Here is a 21,608-nt window from a genome sequence, read left to right as displayed (position 1 = left end):
TAATTTTAAATTTTTATTTTTAGTTTTTTTTTATATTAATAAGAATTAAATTAAATTCTTTTAAAGTTAAATTTATATTCTTTAAATAATTATTATTTAATAAAATATTTAAAATACTTAAATATTATAAGAAAAGTTTAAAGCTAAGTATTATTATAATTAATAATATTTTTAAATTCTTAATATATTAATAATTAAGGTTTATTAAAATAGATATTAATACTTAATATTATTAATTTAATAAAAGACTTTTTTATTTTATTATTTATTTTTATAATTAGTTTTATATTAACTATATATTTTATTTTAATAAGCCTATACTTTATAAATATAATATTAAATTAAATTTAAATTATATTTTATACTTTATTATAATAGCTTAAAATACTATATTAAAGAAATAATTATTATTATTATAGTAAATTACTTAAAGCTATTTAAATATTATACTTTAATTTAATTCTTAAGTATTTAAAATTTTTATTCTATTTATAAAGTAATAATATACTTTATTAATAAACTTTATTATATAATTTATAATTAATAAGATATATTAATATCTATTTATTAAAAGTAAATTAATAGGCTTAAGGTAATTTATTTTAATAAGCTTTTATAATATAAAGTATAAAATATTCCTAGGTTATATTTAAAGAATTTAAAGTATTATTTACTAATATACTATATAAGAATAATAATAATTCTTAATATTATTTAATCTTAAAGGCTATTTATATCTTTTTCTTAGTTTTTTAATTATTATATTTACTATAAAATATCTATATATATTATATACTTACTATAAGATAAATAATACTTTACTTTCTATTATATATATTATTAGTAATTTATTACTTTTTATATAATATAAAATCTAATTAATAATTCTATATTATAAGATATATTACTTTATTAGCCTTTATTAATTCTTTTTAATTATATTTATATTATTAAGTAATATAAAAATAATCTCTATATATTAAGACTTATTTTTTAATAGCCTATAAATAAATAAAATAAAATAAATAATAATTTTCTTAATAATTTCTCTTTTAATAGAATTATATTTATAGTAAATTCTATAGTATATATTAAAATCTTTATAAATAGTATTTTATTAAAAACTTTTTTAATATTTAATTTTAATTTTACTAGTTTAATATTATTTTATAATTCTTTTAATAAATATAATATTCTATTTATTAAGTATAGCAGTTTATTTTTATAAAAATAATAAATAAACTTAATATTAAATTCTCTTAGGATTTTAATTTATTAGCTAATTTTACTATATAAATAACCTAGGTTTATTATAAAGTTTATAATTCCTTTATAATTAATATAAATCTTTATAAAGTATATTAAGTATAAGATTATTTATTTAATTTCTTTTAATACTTTAATTACTATAAATATTTCTTTCTTAAGTATTATATATTTTTACTTAGTATTATTTAGCTTACTATTTATTTATATAATAATCTTTATATATTTATAATTTATAAAGATAATCTTTTACTTAATAGTATTTTATTAAGTTAAAAGAGTATAGCTCTTATAATTATTTTAAAGATATTAATAATTAAGTAAAATTATTTTAATAAATTAACTCTTAAGATAATATTCTTTTAAATACTATTATAAATTTTCTTAAGTACTATTTATACTTTAAAGGTCTATATTAATATATCTTATAAAATATTTATTATTAATATTAATATCTTATTTATTTTAATTTTTTTAATAATTTATTTAAAGAATATTACTTTAATAATATAAATAAGATTAACTCTCTTAAGGATAAACTTTTATATAAATAATATAAAGTATAAGAATTATTATATATTATTTTAAATATAAAATAGGTTTTCTTTAAAATATTTTTATAATTACTTAAACTTCTTTTAATATTTTAATAAAGAGTAAATTCTATTTATATTAACTAAAAATCTAAGAGTTTTAATTTATAATTTAAATAATATTATTTTCTTCTTAATTAAGCTAATTAATATTTATATAATTCTTAGAAAGTAGAATTTCTATAGGAATTTAAAGTATTAATTAAATATTTTTAATACTATATTATAATTATTAATATAAATAAAGAATATAATTATAAGTTCTTTAAGGTATTTTAATATAGACTAAAGTTTAATATTATCTTTAAAGTTAAGATAATTAAATATAAAGTCTTTAAAGTATATATAGGTATTAAATAAGCTAATAAGCCTTATTAGTATATTATTATAATAATAAAGACTATTTAGAGTTTTAAATCCTATTTTAATTTTATTTAATTTAATAATAAGAATTCCTTAAAATCCTTATAATATATCTATTTATAAGAAAACTTTTAATTTTCTATAGTAAATAGAGTTTAAGTTAATTTCTATATTATAGTATAAATATATTAATTTAATTATATCCTTATTAATTATCTTATAGTTATATATTATATATAGTTATATTAATTATCTTAATTTTAATTCCTTAGGCTTAAGAATTTAAGTTATAAATACTGCCTAAGGTTTATTACTATATATAATTAAACTATATTTTTCTATAGAGAGTAAGAATATTTATATAGCTTTAATATTATATTAGCTATATTTCCTATTTAAAACTAATTATAGTATTATATTATTTTTAAATAAAATATAATACTTTATAAAATTAATTTATTTAAGTTCTTTAATATTTAAAATAAAATAATCTTTATATATATAATATAATTATATAATCTTAAATTTTTAAGCTAATATCTTAGCTATATCTTTTAACTTAATCTTATTAATAGTAAATTAAGAAACTATAGTTTTATAAAGTAAATTAAAAAGCTAATAAAATTACTTTAAATTTTATAAAAATAAAAAGTTAATCTTAATTTTTAAATTTCCTATATAAAATAGAAATAAGGTTATTTTTTATATATTTTAATATTAGAGTTATATTACTTTACTTTACTTTAAGGATTTTAAAATTAAAATTTTTAAAATTTTAAAGTCTTATTTATTAATATCTTATTTTATCTATAGAATATTTATATTTTACTATATTAAATACCTAGGTTTAGCTTATCTAGAGCTAAGTATATATATTATTAATATATTCTATACTATAGATTTCTAGTAATTTCTATAATTTATTATATTAAAGTTTAAATTACTATATAATAATTTAAATTTAAATTTTTTAATTTTCTTTACTTATTTAATTATATTAATATTATAAATATTAAAATAACTTAAGGAATTAACCCTAAGTTTAATACTAATTATTTAAGTCTATTTAGCTATTATTAAGGCTACTATTAAGTTATTAGTTTATTATATTTATAAATATATTAGATTTTCTATATTAATAAACTTAATTTTTAAATTTAATATTTAGCCTATCTCTTTAATTATTTAAATTTTTATAATATTTTAATTATTCTTAATTATAAGTATTTAATATCTATTTCCTATTTCTATAGCCTTTAGTATAAAATTAAAATTCTATATCTTTTATTTAATTATTTATATTAATAATAATATTCTTTATTTTAATTTAATATTTAATATCTTAACTTACTTTAAGGTTTTTAAATTTATTAATATTTAATTAATTACTTTAATATTTAATATTATAAATTATTTAAGTTATATTACTATAGTCTTAAAATAATTTATTTAATAGTATTTTATTTTATATTATTATTTTATTATTTTTTATTATAATATTTAAGTTTAAAGTAAAAAAGTTATATTCTATTTATATTAAGGAGATAAAGATTTTAATTTTAGTATTAAGATTTTAATTTCTAGTATTTTAAGTTTTTATACTATTTATTATATAAATATAAAGTTTAGATTTTTAATTTCCTTTTATAAAGACTTTTAATTTATTATAAAAGTAAATTCTTTATTTATAAATCTTATATATTATATTTTATAATATATATAATAAGTTTTAAATTTTAATTATTAAAGTAAAGAAAATAAGTTTATATTATATATAGAAAGTAAAATCTTAATTATTTCTTTTTAATTAATATAAAGGCTTTTATATATTAAGAAAATAGCTATAAAGAAAAGAATAATATTAAGTAATAATTAAAAAGAAAATAAGTAAGAATAGTAAATATAATACTTTTATACTATATATACTTATTAGTAATAATATTATAAGAAAATAGTTTATTTTTTATATATATTTAAAAGTAAAATAACCTTTTAATACTAATTTTTAATATATTTAATTTTACTTTAAAAATATAATCTTAATAATTATAAGAAATTTTTATAAAATAGTTATATTAAGGGTTTAATATATAATAATAATTATTTATTATTTTAATATTATATAGTTTACTATTTTAATTTCTTATTTCTATAGTAATAATAAGATTCTTATTACTTTAGTCTTTAATTTATTATTCTATTAACTTAAAGTTATTAATAATAATATTTAATTTCCTTAATTATTATTTTACTTTTAAGTTCTTTAAATTATACTATAGAATTTAATAAGAATACCTTTAACCTTATATAAAATCTATTTATTATCTTTAATATAAATAATATTTTTCTTTTCTAGCTTTTTTAATTAATCTTATTAATATATTAAATAGTTAATCTTAATTCTTTATATTAATTAATATTAATATAAATATAATATAATATTTAATATAGAATATTTATTATTAATTCTCTTTATAATAAGTTTCTTATTAATATAATATTTAATAGCTTAAATATAGTATAACTAAAGATAATTAATAAGTAAATCTTAATTATTATTTCTATTAATAAAGTAAACTATAATTATTATTAGAATATTTTTTACTTATAGCTTTAAAATAATAAACTATATAATATAAATAACCTTATTATTTATTAAATAAATTAATTCTCTTTTAATAAGTTAAGTAATTATATTTTATTATCTTTAAGGAAATAGCTATTAATTAAATTTACTCTTAATTTACTATTTAATAAGATTATATTAATTTAATAATTTCCTAGGTATTTAATAATATAACTTAAAGTAATAGCTATTATTTCCTTAGGTAATTTACTATTTAAATAGATAGTTAAGTATTTTAAATCTATATCTTATATTAAGTTATAAATAGGTATTTCTATAGATATTAAAAGTTCTTTTAAATCCTTATTTATTTCTATTTTTAAAATTTATTTAAATAGTATTAAAATATTTACTAGTTTCTTTTTATATTATATACCCTTTAGCTTTTAATAATATTATATAAATTATAATAGCTATTATTAAATAGATAATATAATTTAAAGTAATTTTAGTATATTTATAGTAATTAATATATCTTTAAGATAGTAATTAATTTTAAAGTTTAAGATTTTATATTATTTAATTATTTAAAATTTATTAAGAAAATAATATAGCTTTTTAATAGTATTTAAATCTATTTTATTAGACTTATTTTATTAATTCTTTATTATATATTTCTTAATATATAGCTTTAACTTATTTTAAAGTCTAATAAACTCTACTTTTAAAATTTCCTTAAGTAAATTAATATTTATTTTATTATTATTTATTATAGATATTTTAATATAATCTCTTAATTTAACTATATAAAGACTAAAAATAAATTAAGGTTTATTTTAAAATAAAGAATATTAAATTTATTTTAAATAGCTAATAATAGTTTCTATTAATATTATAAGCTTTTTATTATTTATAACCTTTTTCTTATTACTATATATATTCTTCTTAATTCTTATATTAAAAGGGTTTTATACTTAAGATTAAGATTTTAAATATATTACTACTTTAGCCTTTAAAGAATACTATAGCTTAATAAAAAAATACTTAAGTTATAAGCTATTATTCTTAAAATACTAAGGTTTAAAAAGCTTCTTCTTAAGATACTAAGGTTTAATATAATTAGTATTTTATTAAAAAAGTCTTATTAGAGTTTACTTTTTTTATTATATTATTTATAAAGCTTTATAATTATATTAAATTATTAATATTAATATAAAATCTATTAAAGGTTTTAATATTTTAAAGTTTAAAATAGATTTAATAATAATAATAAGCTTTATATAAAGTATTTATATTTAGTTTATTATTATTTATATCTTATTATTATAAAAAAGATTAAAATTATAAGTTTAATATTTTATATTTTAAAATATTAAATAACTTAAACTTTTATATCTTTATTTTATATAATTAAAATATTATTAATAATACTTATTAATAGAATTATTAAAACTATTTATATTATTTTAATATATCTTATTATAAGTTTAAATATTATTATTATTTATTTATAAGTTTAAATTACTTTAAAAGGGATTTTATAGCTAATAAATATTATTTATTTTTTACTTAATAAGTTTCTTTTAATTAAATTCTTAATAAGCTTTAATTAAACTTTAATAAATTTAATAAAAAGATTCTCTATTTTATTATATTAAATAAATTCTATATTTTATATAATAAGTAAATACTCTTTAATATTTAATAATTTTAATTTATTATTAATACTATTTTAATAATTTTAAATTAAATAGTAAAATTTATTAAAAGTAAGTTTCTTAATAGTAAAGCTATTAACTTATTATTCTATAGTATATAAATAATCTTAGATTTATTTTTAAAGGTATATATCCTTATACCTATTTATTATATAAAGAATAATATTTATAAGTATTATAATATAATAACTTACTAGGATATAATAATATAGACTTTATATTTACTAAAGAAAATCCTAGAGTATTTTATTTAATTTATATCCTAGTTAATATACCTTTATAATTAAAGAGCTATTATAGTAAATTTTAAGATCTTTATATTATTTTTTAAATAGGGATATAAACTCTAAATAGAGTTTAAAGGCTAATTTCTTTTTTTTAAATTAATAAAATACTATACTTATAAGATTTTAATAAAAAGCAGTTTTTAAGAACTTATTTTTTAATTCTTTTTCTTTATTATTCTTTTTTATAAAATTAAGATTTTTATAATTAAGTTTTCTTTTAATATAAATAAAATAAGTATTTAATTTATAATTATTAAGTTTTCTTAAAAAAATAATCTTACTTTTATTAATACTTATAATAATTTTAATATTTAAAGTATTTAAATTAAAATTAAATTAAGAAAGATTTCTATTTAAAGAATATTTAATAATAAATATTAAGCTAAATAGTAATAATAATAATATATTAAAGAATTATTAAGGTTTAAAGTTAAAAGAAATTAAAGTTTAATTAATAAATAATAATAATTTAAATAATAAAATCTTAAGGCTAAATAATCTTAAAGTAATAAATTAAAAAAAGCTAATAAAGAATTTTAAAATATATATAATTAAATAAATAGAAATATAAAGTTAATTTCTATATATAAAGATTAATTTATAAATTCTTTATAAATACTTTTAATAATTATAAATAAAAAAGAATAAAAATAATAATAAAAAATATTAATATTAAATTCTTAAGTATAATATAAAATAAAAAAGAAATTAAATTTATTAAATAAAATTAATATTTATTTTAATCTTATTTTTATTAAAATATAATTTCTTTTATTATTTTACTAGAAAATAGTAATTATAATAATATATTCTTTAAATATAAACTTTAAGTAGTAAAATTCTATTTTTTATACTTTTTTTTTTATATTAAAGTCTTTATAGTTTAATATTATTATTATAATATTAAAATAAACTTTATAATAAGAATTCTTATTTTTATACTTTTTTAATAAAAAGACTTTTTAAATTTAAAAAGTAATATCTTTATTAAAGTTATATCTAAATAATATTATAATATAAATTAATAAAATTTTATAGTAAATAAAATTAAAGTTTTTAATATTTATTTCTTATATAAATATAAAATCTAATTTTCTTAAAGTATTAATTTTTAAAAATAATTTTAAATATATTTTAAAGCTAATATTTATTATTAAAATTTTAAGATTTTAATAATAATTTATAATTTATATTTTAAGATTTTAAAATTTTAAAATTTAATATTTACATTTATATATATTTAGTTTATTATTTTATTATTTAATTATATTTAATTTTAATATTTAAATTAATCTTATTATTAATTTAATAAATACTTTATTTTTATAATTTAAATCTAAGGCTATTTATAAGTTTTAATTTTTTAATTTAATTATTATTTAATAATTTTATTTATAAATTTAAAATTTTAAAATCTAATTTTAAAATTTAAAAATTACTTAAGTATTAAAATTATAATTTAAATATATATATTTTATTTTATTTTAATAATATTAAAAGTAAAATTAATATTTTAATTTTAAATATTTATTTAATCTTTTAATTCTTAAGGTAATTAATTTAATTTATTAGTTTAATATTTAAGAATTCTTTAAAGTTTTTAGCTATATTAAGAGATTTTAAAAATTTATATTTAAATATTATTTTTTTATTTTAAGATTTTTAATATATTTAATATTTAATATTTTAATTATATTAAATAATATTAAAATACTTAATATAATATATTTAATTTTACTTTAAATTTTATTAATTAATTAATTTATTTTATATAATATAATATTTAATTAATAATATATATTTAATTTAAAATAAAGTTTATTTTATTTAATTCTTTAAATTATTTTCTTTATTTCCTTAAGTTTTAATTTTATATTAATATAATATTATAATATTTATATATTATATTTATATTTAAAGTTTAAATTTTATATATATATAATTTCTTATTATTTATAAGCTATATTTATTTATTTATTTTTTTTAATATATAATTATAAGATTACTTTTACCCTTTTTAGTTTTATTAAAGGTTATTTATAATACTTTATTTATTTATATAGATTAAAGAATTATATATAGTTTCTCTTAAGATAAGGTTTTTAATATAAATATAATTAATAAAGTAATTACTTAAATTCTATAATATTAATAATTAATAAAAGAAGCTTCTATTAAACTATATAAATAGTAATAACTTCTTCTTCTTTTAACCTTAATTAATTAGTAAGTTTATAATACTACTTATCTAAGATATCTATAGTTATTACTAATTATCTTATTAAGATAAAAGTTAATTAATCTTAATCTATACCTTATAGTATCTTATTAACCACTTTTATAAGTCTTATATAATATAATATTAGTCTTTAAACTAAAACCTATTAATAATAATTACTTTCTTAATCTTAATACTAAGACTATTAAAAGATCTATTAAATTATATAAAAATATAGTAAAATTAAAAGAATTATATATAAAGGCTATTAATCTTTATATAATTAAAAAAATAAATAGCCTTATTAAAGTTAAATTAATAGCCTTTAATTATAAGCTTTACCTTTTATATATAAAGAATAAGAAAATAAAAATTAAAAAGGCTATATAGGCTTAAGAAAAAGCTTATTAAAGGGCTAATTATAGATTTATTATATATATAAAAGGAATTCTTAAATAAAATTAATATATATAATAGTAAGTATTTATATATTAACTAGTTTAAATAATTAGAAAGGTAAGTAATAGTTATAATTAAGGCCTTTAAGTTATAATATATTAGTTATAGCTTAAGACTATAAGTATATAAAGGCAGTAAGCAGGGTTAATAATAATTAAATAAGTAATAAAAAAGTTAAGTTTATAAAGTTAAAGTTAATATTAATAAAGCCTAAAGCTAAAGGCTTAATATAAATTATCTAGCTATATAACCTTTTAATTTTACTTTATAAAATTCTATTAATATATTATTAACTAGTTTATTAACTAGGATTTATAAGCTTTATAGTAATATAAAGAATTTATATTATAATATAATATATTTCTTTTATATATTACTTTAATAAATTATAAAGAAAGGTTTTTATATTTTTATTACTTATAAATTATATATATTATATTAAAATTAAAATTTTAAAATCTTATTATAATATATTTTTCTAATAATATATTATTTAATATAATTTTATAATATTAAAGTTTTAAAAAAGAAAAATTTAATATATATTTTAATATATAAAATAAATTTAAAAATTTAATTTTAAAAAGTATTTAAAATAATCTTAGTCTTATTATTATAAAAGTAAATAAGTTATATATATATAATAAGGTTATTATATTAGCTAAGTTATTATAGTAAACTATAGTATAGAAGGCGCTATAGTAATAACTGCTAATAAGATAACTAAGGTAGGTAGGGCTAACCCCCGTAATACAGCCTACAGGAATCCTCTAGCATCCTTATCTTTCGTCCAATCTAACTTTAACGAGTAGTACGGAGTACAGGGTAATACAATTAGACCTTCAAATCTTTTTAATTTTCTTAATCCAGGCCAGAGTCATTTCTAACAATAACACTTGGGTGAAGATGGCTAAACAACTATTTGACGGTAAGTCGAATTATGCATTTCATTACTAAACCTTGCGTTGATGAAGTCTGTTTCACAAACCCTTGTGAGACTTCTTCTCCGCATCAATAATCTTCTGCGCAGCTGTCTCGGCGATTCCATACACAGCCGTCTGAATATGCCCTGATAGCTGCACCGGGATAATACTAGCATCCACCACTCGCAGATTTTTTGTGCCATAAACCTTTAAACTCGAGTCAACAACACCACCGTCCTTCTTAGGAAGCATCGCGCAGGTACCGATGGGGTGATAAAAGCTGTTGACTGTCTTGACGACCCAGTCACGCAACTGTTTATCTGTCCTCTTACCCAGACCCGGTTCAAACTCAGTAGCCCATACAGATCGTAGAGGCTCTGTAAAAGCGACTTTGCGGGCATACTTGGCACCTTCAATTAATGCTTGTATATCGTGCTCATTGTTAAGATAGTTGAGGTCGATAATTGGCTTTCCTTTTGGATCTTTGCCGTTGATGTGAACGCTACCGCGGCTCATGGGATGCATGACAGTAGAGAAAATGGCGATGAAGTTGCCTCCAGCGCTAGGATAGCCTTGAGCGCCTACATAGTTGGCTTCAAGGAGAAGCTCCAGTTGGGGAATAGAGGGGTCGCTCAGGTACTCTAGTTTCTTCTTATCCACGACAGTGCCATTTTTCGCAAACCCGTCTTTTGCAAGTTTAGTAATACTCTTCTGCACTTTATTGCTAACTTGGGCCCAGTTGAGAAAAGCGTAGGCGCTGCTTGTGTAGTCGTACCACGATTTCTTGTTCTCAAGCCATAGGTTGAACTGTTCCTGTGCCACAGTGCCTTGCGCGTCGAAAATAAAGGCATCAAAGGACTCATAGCCCTTCTTGAGTGTATATGTGTTTGAGGTCCGAAGGTGGTCCTGGTAGTTTTCGCCGACGCCTGGGAGATCGAGAAGTTTCTTAACTCCAGCCTTGGCGAGGACAGAAGTTTGACCAATGCCGGACATCTCAAGCAGACCTGGACTTTGGATAGAACCTGCCGAGAGGATAACCTCTTTTCGAGCTTTGATCGTTGAACCATCTTGAAGAGTGACGCCGATCGCAACCAAGTCCTTGCTCTTATCATAAGAAAAGAGAACCTTGGCAACGTGGGAGTTGGTCTTGACTTTGAGGTTAGACCCAGCCTTTGGCAGGTAGCTGTTGGCGCTGTATGACCGGGTGTAGTTGGTCATGTCAATATTGGTGGGCTGAAACATGACACCGACAGGCTTTCCTCCAAGTGAGCCTCCATCATTGATCGGGACCCCCAATTTGTTGACGGTAGATTGCCACGGCTTCAAAACATCAGGGACAATGCGATTGTAGGTAGAGCTGATTGGACCGGAGCGACCATGGATATCACCGTCGTTACCCGTAAAGTTTTCAGACTTTTTCATCCCATGGATCATAGTGTCCCAATTCCAGCCTGGACTTCCGAGTTCGCTCCATGCGTCGTACTCAGCAGATGCAGCACGGTCATAGCACAGAAAGTTCATCGCGGATGATCCACCGAGGACTTTACCACGGTTCACACTAATGGAACGCCCATTGAGACCGGGCTGGGCGATGGAGCTGAAGTTCCAATCAAGTGATGATCCTAAGATTGAACCACGCATTCCTGGTACGTTGATTCGTACATCTTCGAGAGCTGGAGGGCCTGCTTCTAGAAGAAGGATCTTGGATTTGGGAAGACCAAGGCTTAAGCGGGTTGCTAGGGCTCCTCCTGCGGTACCACCTCCAACAATGATCTACATCGATATTAGCAGTCGTAAAGGAGATACCCTGACGAGAAGCGTACATAGTCATAGGTCTCGGTAGCAGCAGCAGCTGTCACCAAACCTGATATGATCCAAGTGCAGAGTTGCATGATGGATACAGAAGGCCTTAGCAATATATTTCAACTGAGTATTAAACAGAGAGAACAGCGAAGCTCGCCTTTTGTAAGCCATTTTGTACCTGTAGACCCTTGTTGCACAATTGTAGTCCCTGCATGACCCCATGTTTTCCAACCCCGCCGGATATTCAAGGTGCATGAATTGCCGATGCAATCATACCTCAGAGACCGTTTAGATGTCTTCCAGACCAGAGGCACAGATCTTAGAGTTCACTAAAATCTTACTGTGTAATAGTTGGTCATATACAACTAGGATATAACTGACTTTCTAAGTCGCATCGTGAGTGGATGCATTGCACATGAATGAGATGGAGGAAAATGAGAAGCTTCAAATGGCGGTAAGCCAGTGTTATGATCATATTGTCTTCTCTTGTCAGCAGCTGTTCATTCGAAAATGGAATATACTGAAGACGATTTCACGAAGGACGCAATTGGTTGTTTTGTTCAACCGAGCAGCCTTGCACGTTCCTGAGCGATCCAACAATCAAGGCTCTGCATTTGCTGACATCTTCTGATTGTCCTGCCTGACGAGGCTTCCTTATTGTTACTATGTAAAATCGCGCCACGGAATTTGGGACAGAACTGTGAATCTGAACTCTACATCATAAACAGACATGTCGTCAAATTTGGGAAAAGGAACAAATATTCCTAGTGGCCTTCTTCTTCTCAATGAAGTGTGGTATATATATGCTCATTTCTCCCCAAATCAGACCTCGTCAGCTTGCGACTTGTTTGCTCCAAGCTTGGTATCCTTTATGAAGCTACCCACATCGGATCGTTTGATACATTTGATCCCGGGTATCCTCTTATTAAGCCAGTGCTGGAAGACATCGGAGACCGCGAAACCCACAAATATCCAATTCAATGGCATGGAATCTCCTCACAGGGGACTAGACGGTTGAACAAGCTCAAGGGCTGTGTGAGGAGGCTGCGATTGAATCAAGATATCCCAACAATGGGCCTCTCTCTGGCCTACTCCCTTACTTAGCGTACCTACCACCTGATTAGTTAGTTATCCATCATCAACAACAATAGCTCAACTTGGAACAAAAAGAAGGCACTCTATGGATTCACCTTTATTTCTGAGCATTATAAGGTGCAGGGGGTCGTCTGAATGAGCACAAGTTTGTCTTGGCGAATGCTGACAGTCAGATTCTAAAATCTCACCACGTCTGTGAATAGTAAGCAGATGCTTCCCAAAAAAGGTATTGAAAGAAAGGTCACCTTAATTCTCGCTCTTTTTTTGCCAACGTCTTTCTTTACATCGATCTACTCACTGACTTTTGTGTCCGGATTTATTCTCTGCATCTTGTTCTTACACGCTATTGAGCGCTTCAAGTATCCGCCCGCATGAACCTTGGTACGATGGAAGAGTTTGATCTTGTTGTAGTCGGAGCCGGTTAGTAACTATCCATGAACCGGATTTTCTTCTTTGTTTACTGAGTCGTAACCAAGGCTACTACGGCCTGGGTGTCGCGAAGCAATATCATGTCACACATCCACATGATTCTCTGGCTGTTTTCGACGTCAACGCCTCTGTAGGCGGTGTCTGGTCAAATGAGCGCGTCTACCCATGCCTGAGATCTAACAATTTACTGGGAACTTATGAGTATCCAGACTTTCCCATGACTACTAAGCGCTTTGGCGTCGAGCCAGGAAACTACATTCCTGGCGAGGTCATGCATGAGTATCTAGAAACCTACAGTCGCGAGTTCGGCATTGACAAGCACCTGAGATTGAGCACAAAGGTTGTTTCAGCTGAGCATAAATCTGAAGGGGGATGGATTCTTGAGACTCAAAGTACCAAGGACGATCAAAAGATGCCCACTCGAGTTTTGGCCAAGAGGTTGATCATTGCGACGGGCATGCTTTCTGAACCGTTTATGCCTCATATCATTGGCCAGGAGGATTATGGCCGGCCACTCTTTCACAGCAAAGACTTTCAACAATATAGAGACACCATCAGCACTGCCAAGCGTGTCACTGTCTTTGGAGGAACCAAGTCTGGCTGGGACGCCGTTTATGCGTATGCGAGTCACGGTGTCAAGGTTGATTGGATCATACGGCGTGCGTATTTGTAATACTTGATGAAGTTTGACTGACCATAATGCCTTTTAGCAACAGGCCACGGTCCTGTTTGGATGTCACCCTCGTTCGTGACGCCTTTCAAAGTGTGGATTGAGAAGCTCGTTAGTAAGTCAACAGGGTCCCTTTCCTCGGTCCTCCTGTCTCGATGTCCACAATATCTGACTTGTGTCAAAGACATCCGTTGGCTTCACTGGTTTGCCCCATGCATCTGGGGCCAGGACAGCGGCTACCACGGTATCAAATCCTTCTGGCATCGTACTGCTATTGGCAGATTAATTACCAATACCTTCTGGAATATTCTGGCTCAAGATGTGATCAACATTATGCACTTCGACACGCATTCCGAGCTGAAAAAGCTTAAACCAACTTCGTCAGCGATGCATACCGGCACAGCCTTTGGCATCTTTAATTATGCAACAGACTTTTACGAGCCCATACGCAACGGGACTGTGCAGATACACGAAAAGGACCTTTCGCATATTAGCGAGGGTAAAGTCCACCTTGATGACAAAGACGGGACAATTCTTGAGTCTGATGCTTTTGTCGCCGTTACTGGTTGGAAGTCATTCTCACCTCTCAAGTTCCTGCCTGAAGGAATAGATCGAAAAATTGGCCTTCCACATGTCCTAGATGGTGGTGATAACGGTTGTCTGCCTGACGAAGATCTTGCTGCTCAGACTGCACTTCTTGACCAGGCCGATAAAGAGATCCAGGAGCGGTTCCCAATTCTCAAGAAGCCCATGAAGTTTAACCCAAATTACAAGCGACTCACCGAGACTAAAGCTTTCAGTATGAATACTTCTGATCTTTCCCCGCGCACACCTCTGATGCTCTACCACTTTATGGTACCCGGCACCGCTGAGTTTCTGCGTACGAAAGACCTTGCGTTTACGGGATACTCGACGAATTTCAGTAACGGGACTTGTGCGCATATTCAAGGTTTATGGATCAGTGCGTTTTTCGATGGAACGCTGGCGCGAGACCCTAGCTCAGCTGTCACTTCAGAGAAGGATGGGAGTGGCAAGGCCATGTCCCTAAGTGAGGTTCACTGGCAGACAATCTTGCATAATCGATTCGGCAAGTGGCGATATCCAAAGGACACGGGATCAAAATCGCCCGATTTCATCTTTGAGGCGGTGCCGTTTATGGATATGATGATGGCGGATTTGGGGTTGGTAGTGCATCGGAAGAAGGGGTGGTTCAAGGAGATGTCTGAGCCTTATGGTCCAGACGACTATGCAAAGATTAACGAAGAATTTGCGGCTAGATTTGTCTAATGGTAGATTAGAGAATGTACCTGACTTTGAAGTGGCTAATGGAGGATTTAATACAACGTTCTCTCTCGTAGCGTTTTGTGACTGGTCTAGCTTGATGTGATCGCAGACAACGATAACAAATGATTGCGTGCATATCTATAATATGACTGCCATATGAGTTACAAATAATTAATATAGAAATCAAGGCTGATACTCTCAATCGTAATCAACCATTCCAATCCCCTGTACTCTAATATCTTATCGTGTACTTTATCCATTAGCCCCGGAAACCCGGCACCAGCTTATCTGCGAGCAACCATTTACCTTCCTAATCAGGTAGGTCATATTCCCACAATGGTAACATTCAAAGCACCAACGATATGCAGACAAGATATCATTCGCCATCTATCAGAGGCAACAGTCTCAAAGAACTGTTCTAGAACTCCACAGTCGTTCCATCAGCAAGATACGTAGATGATCCTTTAGAAACTGATCTAGCTATTCAAGGTTAATTACTCTCTTACAAAGCCATTACCTCGTTGGGTAGTCTGGGGTAAATCAGGAGCTGACAGGAACCCCCCTGTAGTTGACATTCGGCCATTTCTGGTTTCGCCAATTAAACAGCCCCCGAAACGCCTTCCTATCTGTACCACTCACTCAACTGTGGCGTTGGTAGGAACAAAAGGCCGCGCGACAAATGTCCTTGATAAGAAGGTCCATTACCATAATTTTTCTATGGGTGGTCAGATGGTAAAATAAGCATCCCCTTCCAACACGAGCCATAACTTTCCATCAACCAATACTTTTACAACCATGGCCAAACGTAACATGAGTCCTATTTTCTGCACGCCGAGAAATGATCTTGATACGCCAAGAAGCCAAGCCGATCTTCCCTCTTGGCTTTTTGTCCTGTCGCCTTCAAACAGCTGTAACGTGTGTATATGCGCCATAAACATGGGTACCGTTCTGTAATCGCACAAGGGTTCTAGACCACCCTACCTCGGACGACAAGATAATATCGAGAAGGTCCCCCGTGCATTAGCGTCAGCAAAGCTTATCTTAAGCTTGATTGTTTTGTCTCTAGCGCAGAGCTGGGCTTGGCACATAAAGCCTGGGAAGGCCAGCAAGCATCCTCAGAGTTGTATTCCCGAGCGTTTTTTCTATCTACTGTTGGCATTTTATACAGAAGACTATAGCCATCATGTCTTCACCACCACAACACAAAGATGAAGTCAAGGACGAAACCACTGTCGCGTCCCCCCACGATGAAGAGCTCGGCTCGACTAATGGTGAGGGCCAGCTGAAGCGTCATCTGCAGAACAGACACATGCAGATGATTGCTATCGGAGGAGCTATTGGAGCTGGTCTTTTCGTCGGGTCTGGAAGTGCTCTTCACAAGGGAGGTCCAGCAGCACTTGTCATTGGTAATTATTGTGTCCATCACGACATCAAGTCATTATGCTAACAGGTTACAGGATGTAAGACATTCCCATCGATCGATCGCTTCACCACTAACATGGACAGACCTCATCATCGGAATCATGCTTCTGTGCACCAACCTCGCCCTCGCTGAAATGGCTGTTCTATACCCCGTCAACGGTGCTTTTTATACCTACATCGTTCGCTTTGTCGATCCCTCATGGGGTTTCGCATGTGGTTGGGAATACGCCTTGTCGTGGCTTACAGTTCTTCCTTTTGAGTTGATCGCTGCGTCCAAGACTATTGAGTTTTGGCGCTCCGATATTCACATGGTGAGTATTCATTTAGATATGAACCAAGTCGTCGTTCAAGATCTGTCTTGGCATCTCTTGGCGCATCTTGGCATATTCAGCCCTAAATATTCTCCGGGAATAAACTAACAACCGCTAGGCTGTTTGGGTTACTGTTTTCCTCGTCGCTCTCACCATTGTCCAAATCTTTGGTGTACGTGGTTATGGAGAGGGTAAGACACCCACCAACCTTTTGTATCCCAATACTGACTTGTCCAGTCGAGTTTGTTTTGTCAGCCATCAAAATCGCTGCTTGTTTGGGCTTCATCATCCTCGGCATCATCATCAACTGCGGTGGTGTCGGTGATCAAGGTTACCTCGGTACCAAGTACTGGCACGACCCCGGTGCTTTCACTGATTTCAAGGGTTTCTGTGCTGTCTTTGTCGTAGCTGGTCAGTATCCCCCCATCTCCATCTGTCGCCTCTACTAACATCTCTAGCCTTTGCTTTCGGTGGTACTGAAATGGTCGGTCTCGCTGCCGCCGAAACAGCTGACCCTCGCAAGTCGGTTCCTACAGCGTCCAAGCAAGTCTTTTGGCGTATTGCTCTCTTTTACGTCATCAACCTCTTCATCGTGGGAACCATCCTTCGTTCGGACGATGACAGACTTCAGGGTGCTTCTGGTGCCAACACAAAGGCGTCACCTTTCGTTCTTGCCATTCAAGACGCCGGAATCAAGGTTCTGCCATCCATCTTCAACGCTGTCATTACAATCTCAGTTTTGTCTGTCGCAAACACGTGTACCTTTGGCTCAACACGTACCCTACAGGCGATGGCTATGAGAGGTCATGCTCCCAAGTTCCTCAACTATATTGATGGCAAGGGACGACCTATCTACTGTGTCATCATTCAGCTTGGCTTTGGCCTGTTGGCCTACATCGGAGAGTCCCCCAAGGGTGGTACTATTTTCGATTGGCTTCTTGCCTTGTCAGGTCTTGCATTCCTCTTCGTTTGGGGAACTATCTGTCTCGCACACGCCCGAATGAGATCCGGAATGAAGGCTCAAGGAGTAAACATGAACCTGATCCCGTACAAAACTCCTTTCGGCGTCTGGGGTAGTTATCTCGGCGTTTTCCTGAATGTCCTTGCTCTGATTGCTACCTTCTACTCGGCCCTTTATGTAAGTCACATGGTCCAGACCCAAAGCTTGGGTTACATCGTGCTAATTGTATGTCTCAGGCTGCTGATGGCTCGCCGCCCAACGCCGAATCCTTCTTCATGTCGTTCTTGGCTGGACCCATTATTCTTGTTCTGTACCTTGGTTACAAGGTGTACTCTCGGGATTGGAAGCTGTACGTCAAGGCCATTGATATGGACCTTCAGACTGGTATGGTCTTGTTGGATGAGGAGATTCCCGAGGTGCCAAAGACTTGGGCTTCCCTGCCCAGACGTATCCTCTCGGCTGTTATCTAGTCGCCTTGAGGGTGTCTGGGTAAAACTGTTTGGGATCCCATTGCAACCTTTTATCGAGCTGTCATTGTTGCATATGCCTATTTGTACATATAAATTGCCTCTTGACTCTAAAATAATCGGATGTTCAACCGACCTCCTACTCTTTTCCCCAGCTTTCCCCGCGGATCGACGTGAATTTATCCCTTTTTGTATGGTAATCTTACATCCCCGGATTTTAACTGGAGCGCGTATTCCACCCTGCAGTAAAATATTACGGCCGAGTCAACCCATGTCTCGTTTAGCCTGAGTTGCTGAAAAGGTCACTACCAACCACTTAAACCTCTTTCAGGCTGAATTCAATATTTACCCACCTGCGGGGGAAAGACTCCTTCAAAGTTTCACTACCAAATTGTCCGTAGTTTGTTTCGCCTGTTATTTAACGAGTCTTGATTTAGCCGAGATTCATTCGCCCGGCGTGGTAATACAATGTGACAATACGACGTTTCATGTCTTGGCTCGCTGACATATATAACAAATGCACCGCTCTTTTCTTGCCAAGATGTTTTCTTTGGTTTGATACCTGAACTTGTTTGTCAATATTCTTATTGACTCTTTCAAAGACGCCAAGATGGGTGGAGCACCGACTACTGTTGGCACTTATGATGCTGCCCTTCAACGACGACAGGCCCTCATGGGCGCCAGTGGTGCAAGAGCCCTGGTGAAGAATTGGAAGGTTTTTCGAATTGCTGCATTCGCCTGTATCGGAGGTATTCTCTACGGTTACAACCAAGGAATGTTTTCGGGTATTCTCGTCATGAATTCTTTCGAGAGACGTATGGTCATCCTTCTCCTGGAAACTTCATCAGCTGACATATGCAGACATGGGCGATTATGTCAAGAATCAGACTAAAAAGGGTTGGCTTACATCTATCCTCGAACTTGGTGCTTGGCTTGGTACTTTGATGTCTGGTGCTATTGCCGAACTGTGTTCCCGAAAATACGGTATCCTCATCGCCACAAGTGTTTTCATCATTGGTGTTATTATTCAGGTTACTGCTATCGAAGTTGGACATAATGCTATTCTTGCCGGGCGCTTTATCACGTAAGTCATTCCAGAAGATCTGGTCCACTAGCTAACCTTTACCAGCGGTATGGGTGTTGGAAGTCTGTCCACCATCGTTCCTCTTTACAACTCGGAATGCGCTCCTCCGTAAGTTCATCACTGACAATATTGACCCAGGCTAATATTCAATAGTGAAGTTCGTGGTGCTCTTGTAGCTCTCCAACAACTTGCCATTACCTTTGGTATCATGGTTAGTTTCTGGATCGACTAGTAAGTTTCTCCTTTCAGTGCCCAAGCTATGCTAACATCAACAGCGGAACCCACTTCATCGGTGGCACCGGCGATGGTCAATCCGACGCAGCTTGGTTAATTCCCATTTGTCTACAACTTGGACCCGCCATCGTTCTCTTTGTTGGAATTATGTGGATGCCCTTCTCTCCTCGATGGCTTACACACCACAACAGAGAAGAAGAAGCTCGTCAAGTTTTGGCCAACCTACGTGACCTTCCCACCGACCATGAGCTCATCGAGCTAGAATTCCTCGAAATCAAGGCTCAGTCTCTTTTTGAGAAGAGGAGTTTAGCTGAGAAGTTCCCTCATCTTCAGGAACAAACCGCTGGCAACACTATCAAGCTTCAATTCGTCGCTATTGCTGCTCTTTTCAAGACAAAGGCTATGTTTAAGCGTGTTATTGTGGCAACGGTTACTATGTTTTTCCAGCAATGGACTGGTATCAATGCTGTGTGTTACCATATCCCTCACCGTATCAACCAAAGCTAACCATGACAAGATTCTTTACTACGCCCCGCAGATTTTTGGGCAGCTTGGTCTAAGCAGCAACACTACCAGTCTTTTGGCAACCGGAGTCGTCGGTATCGTCATGTTCTTCGCTACCATTCCAGCTGTCTTGTGGATCGATCGCCTTGGTCGTAAACCTGTCCTGGCTGTCGGTGCCATTGGTATGGGTCTTTGTCATCTCATCATTGCTGTTATCCTCGCCAAGAACATCGACCAATTCGATACGCACCAGGCTGCTGGTTGGGGCGCTATCTGCATGGTTTGGCTATTTGTTGTTCACTTTGGATGTAAGTTGAGACCATGACTCTGATCGTACATCGCTGACTCTTGTAGACTCTTGGGGTCCTTGTGCCTGGATTATCATCGCCGAGATTTGGCCTCTCAGCACTCGACCTTATGGTGTGGCACTTGGTGCTTCAAGTAACTGGATGTAAGTATTTCGAACTCCATTGACGACTGGCATATCTAATTGAGATAGGAACAATTTTATCGTCGGCCAAGTCACACCTGATATGTTGGAGGGTATCACATACGGAACCTACATCTTGTTCGGACTCTTGACTATGATTGGCGCCGCATTCATTTGGTTCTTTGTTCCAGAGACTAAGCGTCTATCACTTGAGGAAATGGTATGTACTTCTACTCTTTTGAAAACCAGTGCTAACTATTTAGGACATCATCTTTGGATCCGAGGGCACTGCTCAAGCTGATAACGAGAGAATGGCTGAGATTAACAGAGAGATTGGTCTCGATGATCTTATCTACCGCTCAGGACCAGTTCACTCTCATGAGGATGTCAAGGATGTGAAGGAGGGTTAAAGATTGCCGGAGATGAGTAAGCTCTGAAGATGATGCTTTCACTACCATAGTACTTGATTGTAGTCACAGGTTGTTCTAGACTACTATTTATAAGAATTATTAAGGCAACTA

At 29.6% G+C, this 21,608-nt stretch overlaps 4 protein-coding genes across 4 annotated transcripts; 3 read left to right on the top strand and 1 right to left on the bottom strand.

Annotated features, from left to right (window-relative positions):
* Positions 1-9,002: 9,002 nt before the first annotated feature.
* FPOAC1_012672 (uncharacterized protein) lies at positions 9,003-12,285 on the bottom strand (the record flags this gene model as incomplete). Its single annotated transcript, XM_044857022.1, has 3 exons — positions 9,003-9,007; positions 10,459-12,166; positions 12,217-12,285. The coding sequence occupies 3 exons, from the start codon at positions 12,283-12,285 to the stop codon at positions 9,003-9,005; spliced, it is 1,782 nt and encodes a 593-aa protein (XP_044704335.1).
* Positions 12,286-13,662: 1,377 nt separating this feature from the next.
* On the top strand, positions 13,663-15,677 carry FPOAC1_012671 (uncharacterized protein; the record flags this gene model as incomplete). Its single annotated transcript, XM_044857021.1, has 4 exons — positions 13,663-13,711; positions 13,768-14,379; positions 14,431-14,505; positions 14,575-15,677. 4 exons carry the CDS (start codon positions 13,663-13,665, stop codon positions 15,675-15,677), a joined length of 1,839 nt encoding a protein of 612 aa, XP_044704334.1.
* A 1,180-nt stretch (positions 15,678-16,857) lies between these two features.
* On the top strand, positions 16,858-18,838 carry FPOAC1_012670 (uncharacterized protein; the record flags this gene model as incomplete). The annotated part of the gene is made up of 6 exons (XM_044857020.1): positions 16,858-17,080; positions 17,181-17,407; positions 17,526-17,598; positions 17,645-17,818; positions 17,866-18,545; positions 18,605-18,838. The coding sequence occupies 6 exons, from the start codon at positions 16,858-16,860 to the stop codon at positions 18,836-18,838; spliced, it is 1,611 nt and encodes a 536-aa protein (XP_044704333.1).
* A 607-nt stretch (positions 18,839-19,445) lies between these two features.
* On the top strand, positions 19,446-21,497 carry FPOAC1_012669 (uncharacterized protein; the record flags this gene model as incomplete). The annotated part of the gene is made up of 9 exons (XM_044857019.1): positions 19,446-19,650; positions 19,697-19,919; positions 19,965-20,027; positions 20,073-20,150; positions 20,195-20,621; positions 20,671-20,965; positions 21,012-21,108; positions 21,157-21,307; positions 21,351-21,497. 9 exons carry the CDS (start codon positions 19,446-19,448, stop codon positions 21,495-21,497), a joined length of 1,686 nt encoding a protein of 561 aa, XP_044704332.1.
* Positions 21,498-21,608: the final 111 nt, after the last annotated feature.

This window comes from Fusarium poae, chromosome 4 (assembly GCF_019609905.1).
Source record: "Fusarium poae strain DAOMC 252244 chromosome 4, whole genome shotgun sequence".
Taxonomy (NCBI): Eukaryota; Fungi; Ascomycota; class Sordariomycetes; order Hypocreales; family Nectriaceae; genus Fusarium; species Fusarium poae.
The sequence above is the reverse complement of the archived record's forward strand: the minus strand, read 5'-3'. Positions and strand labels throughout refer to the sequence as shown.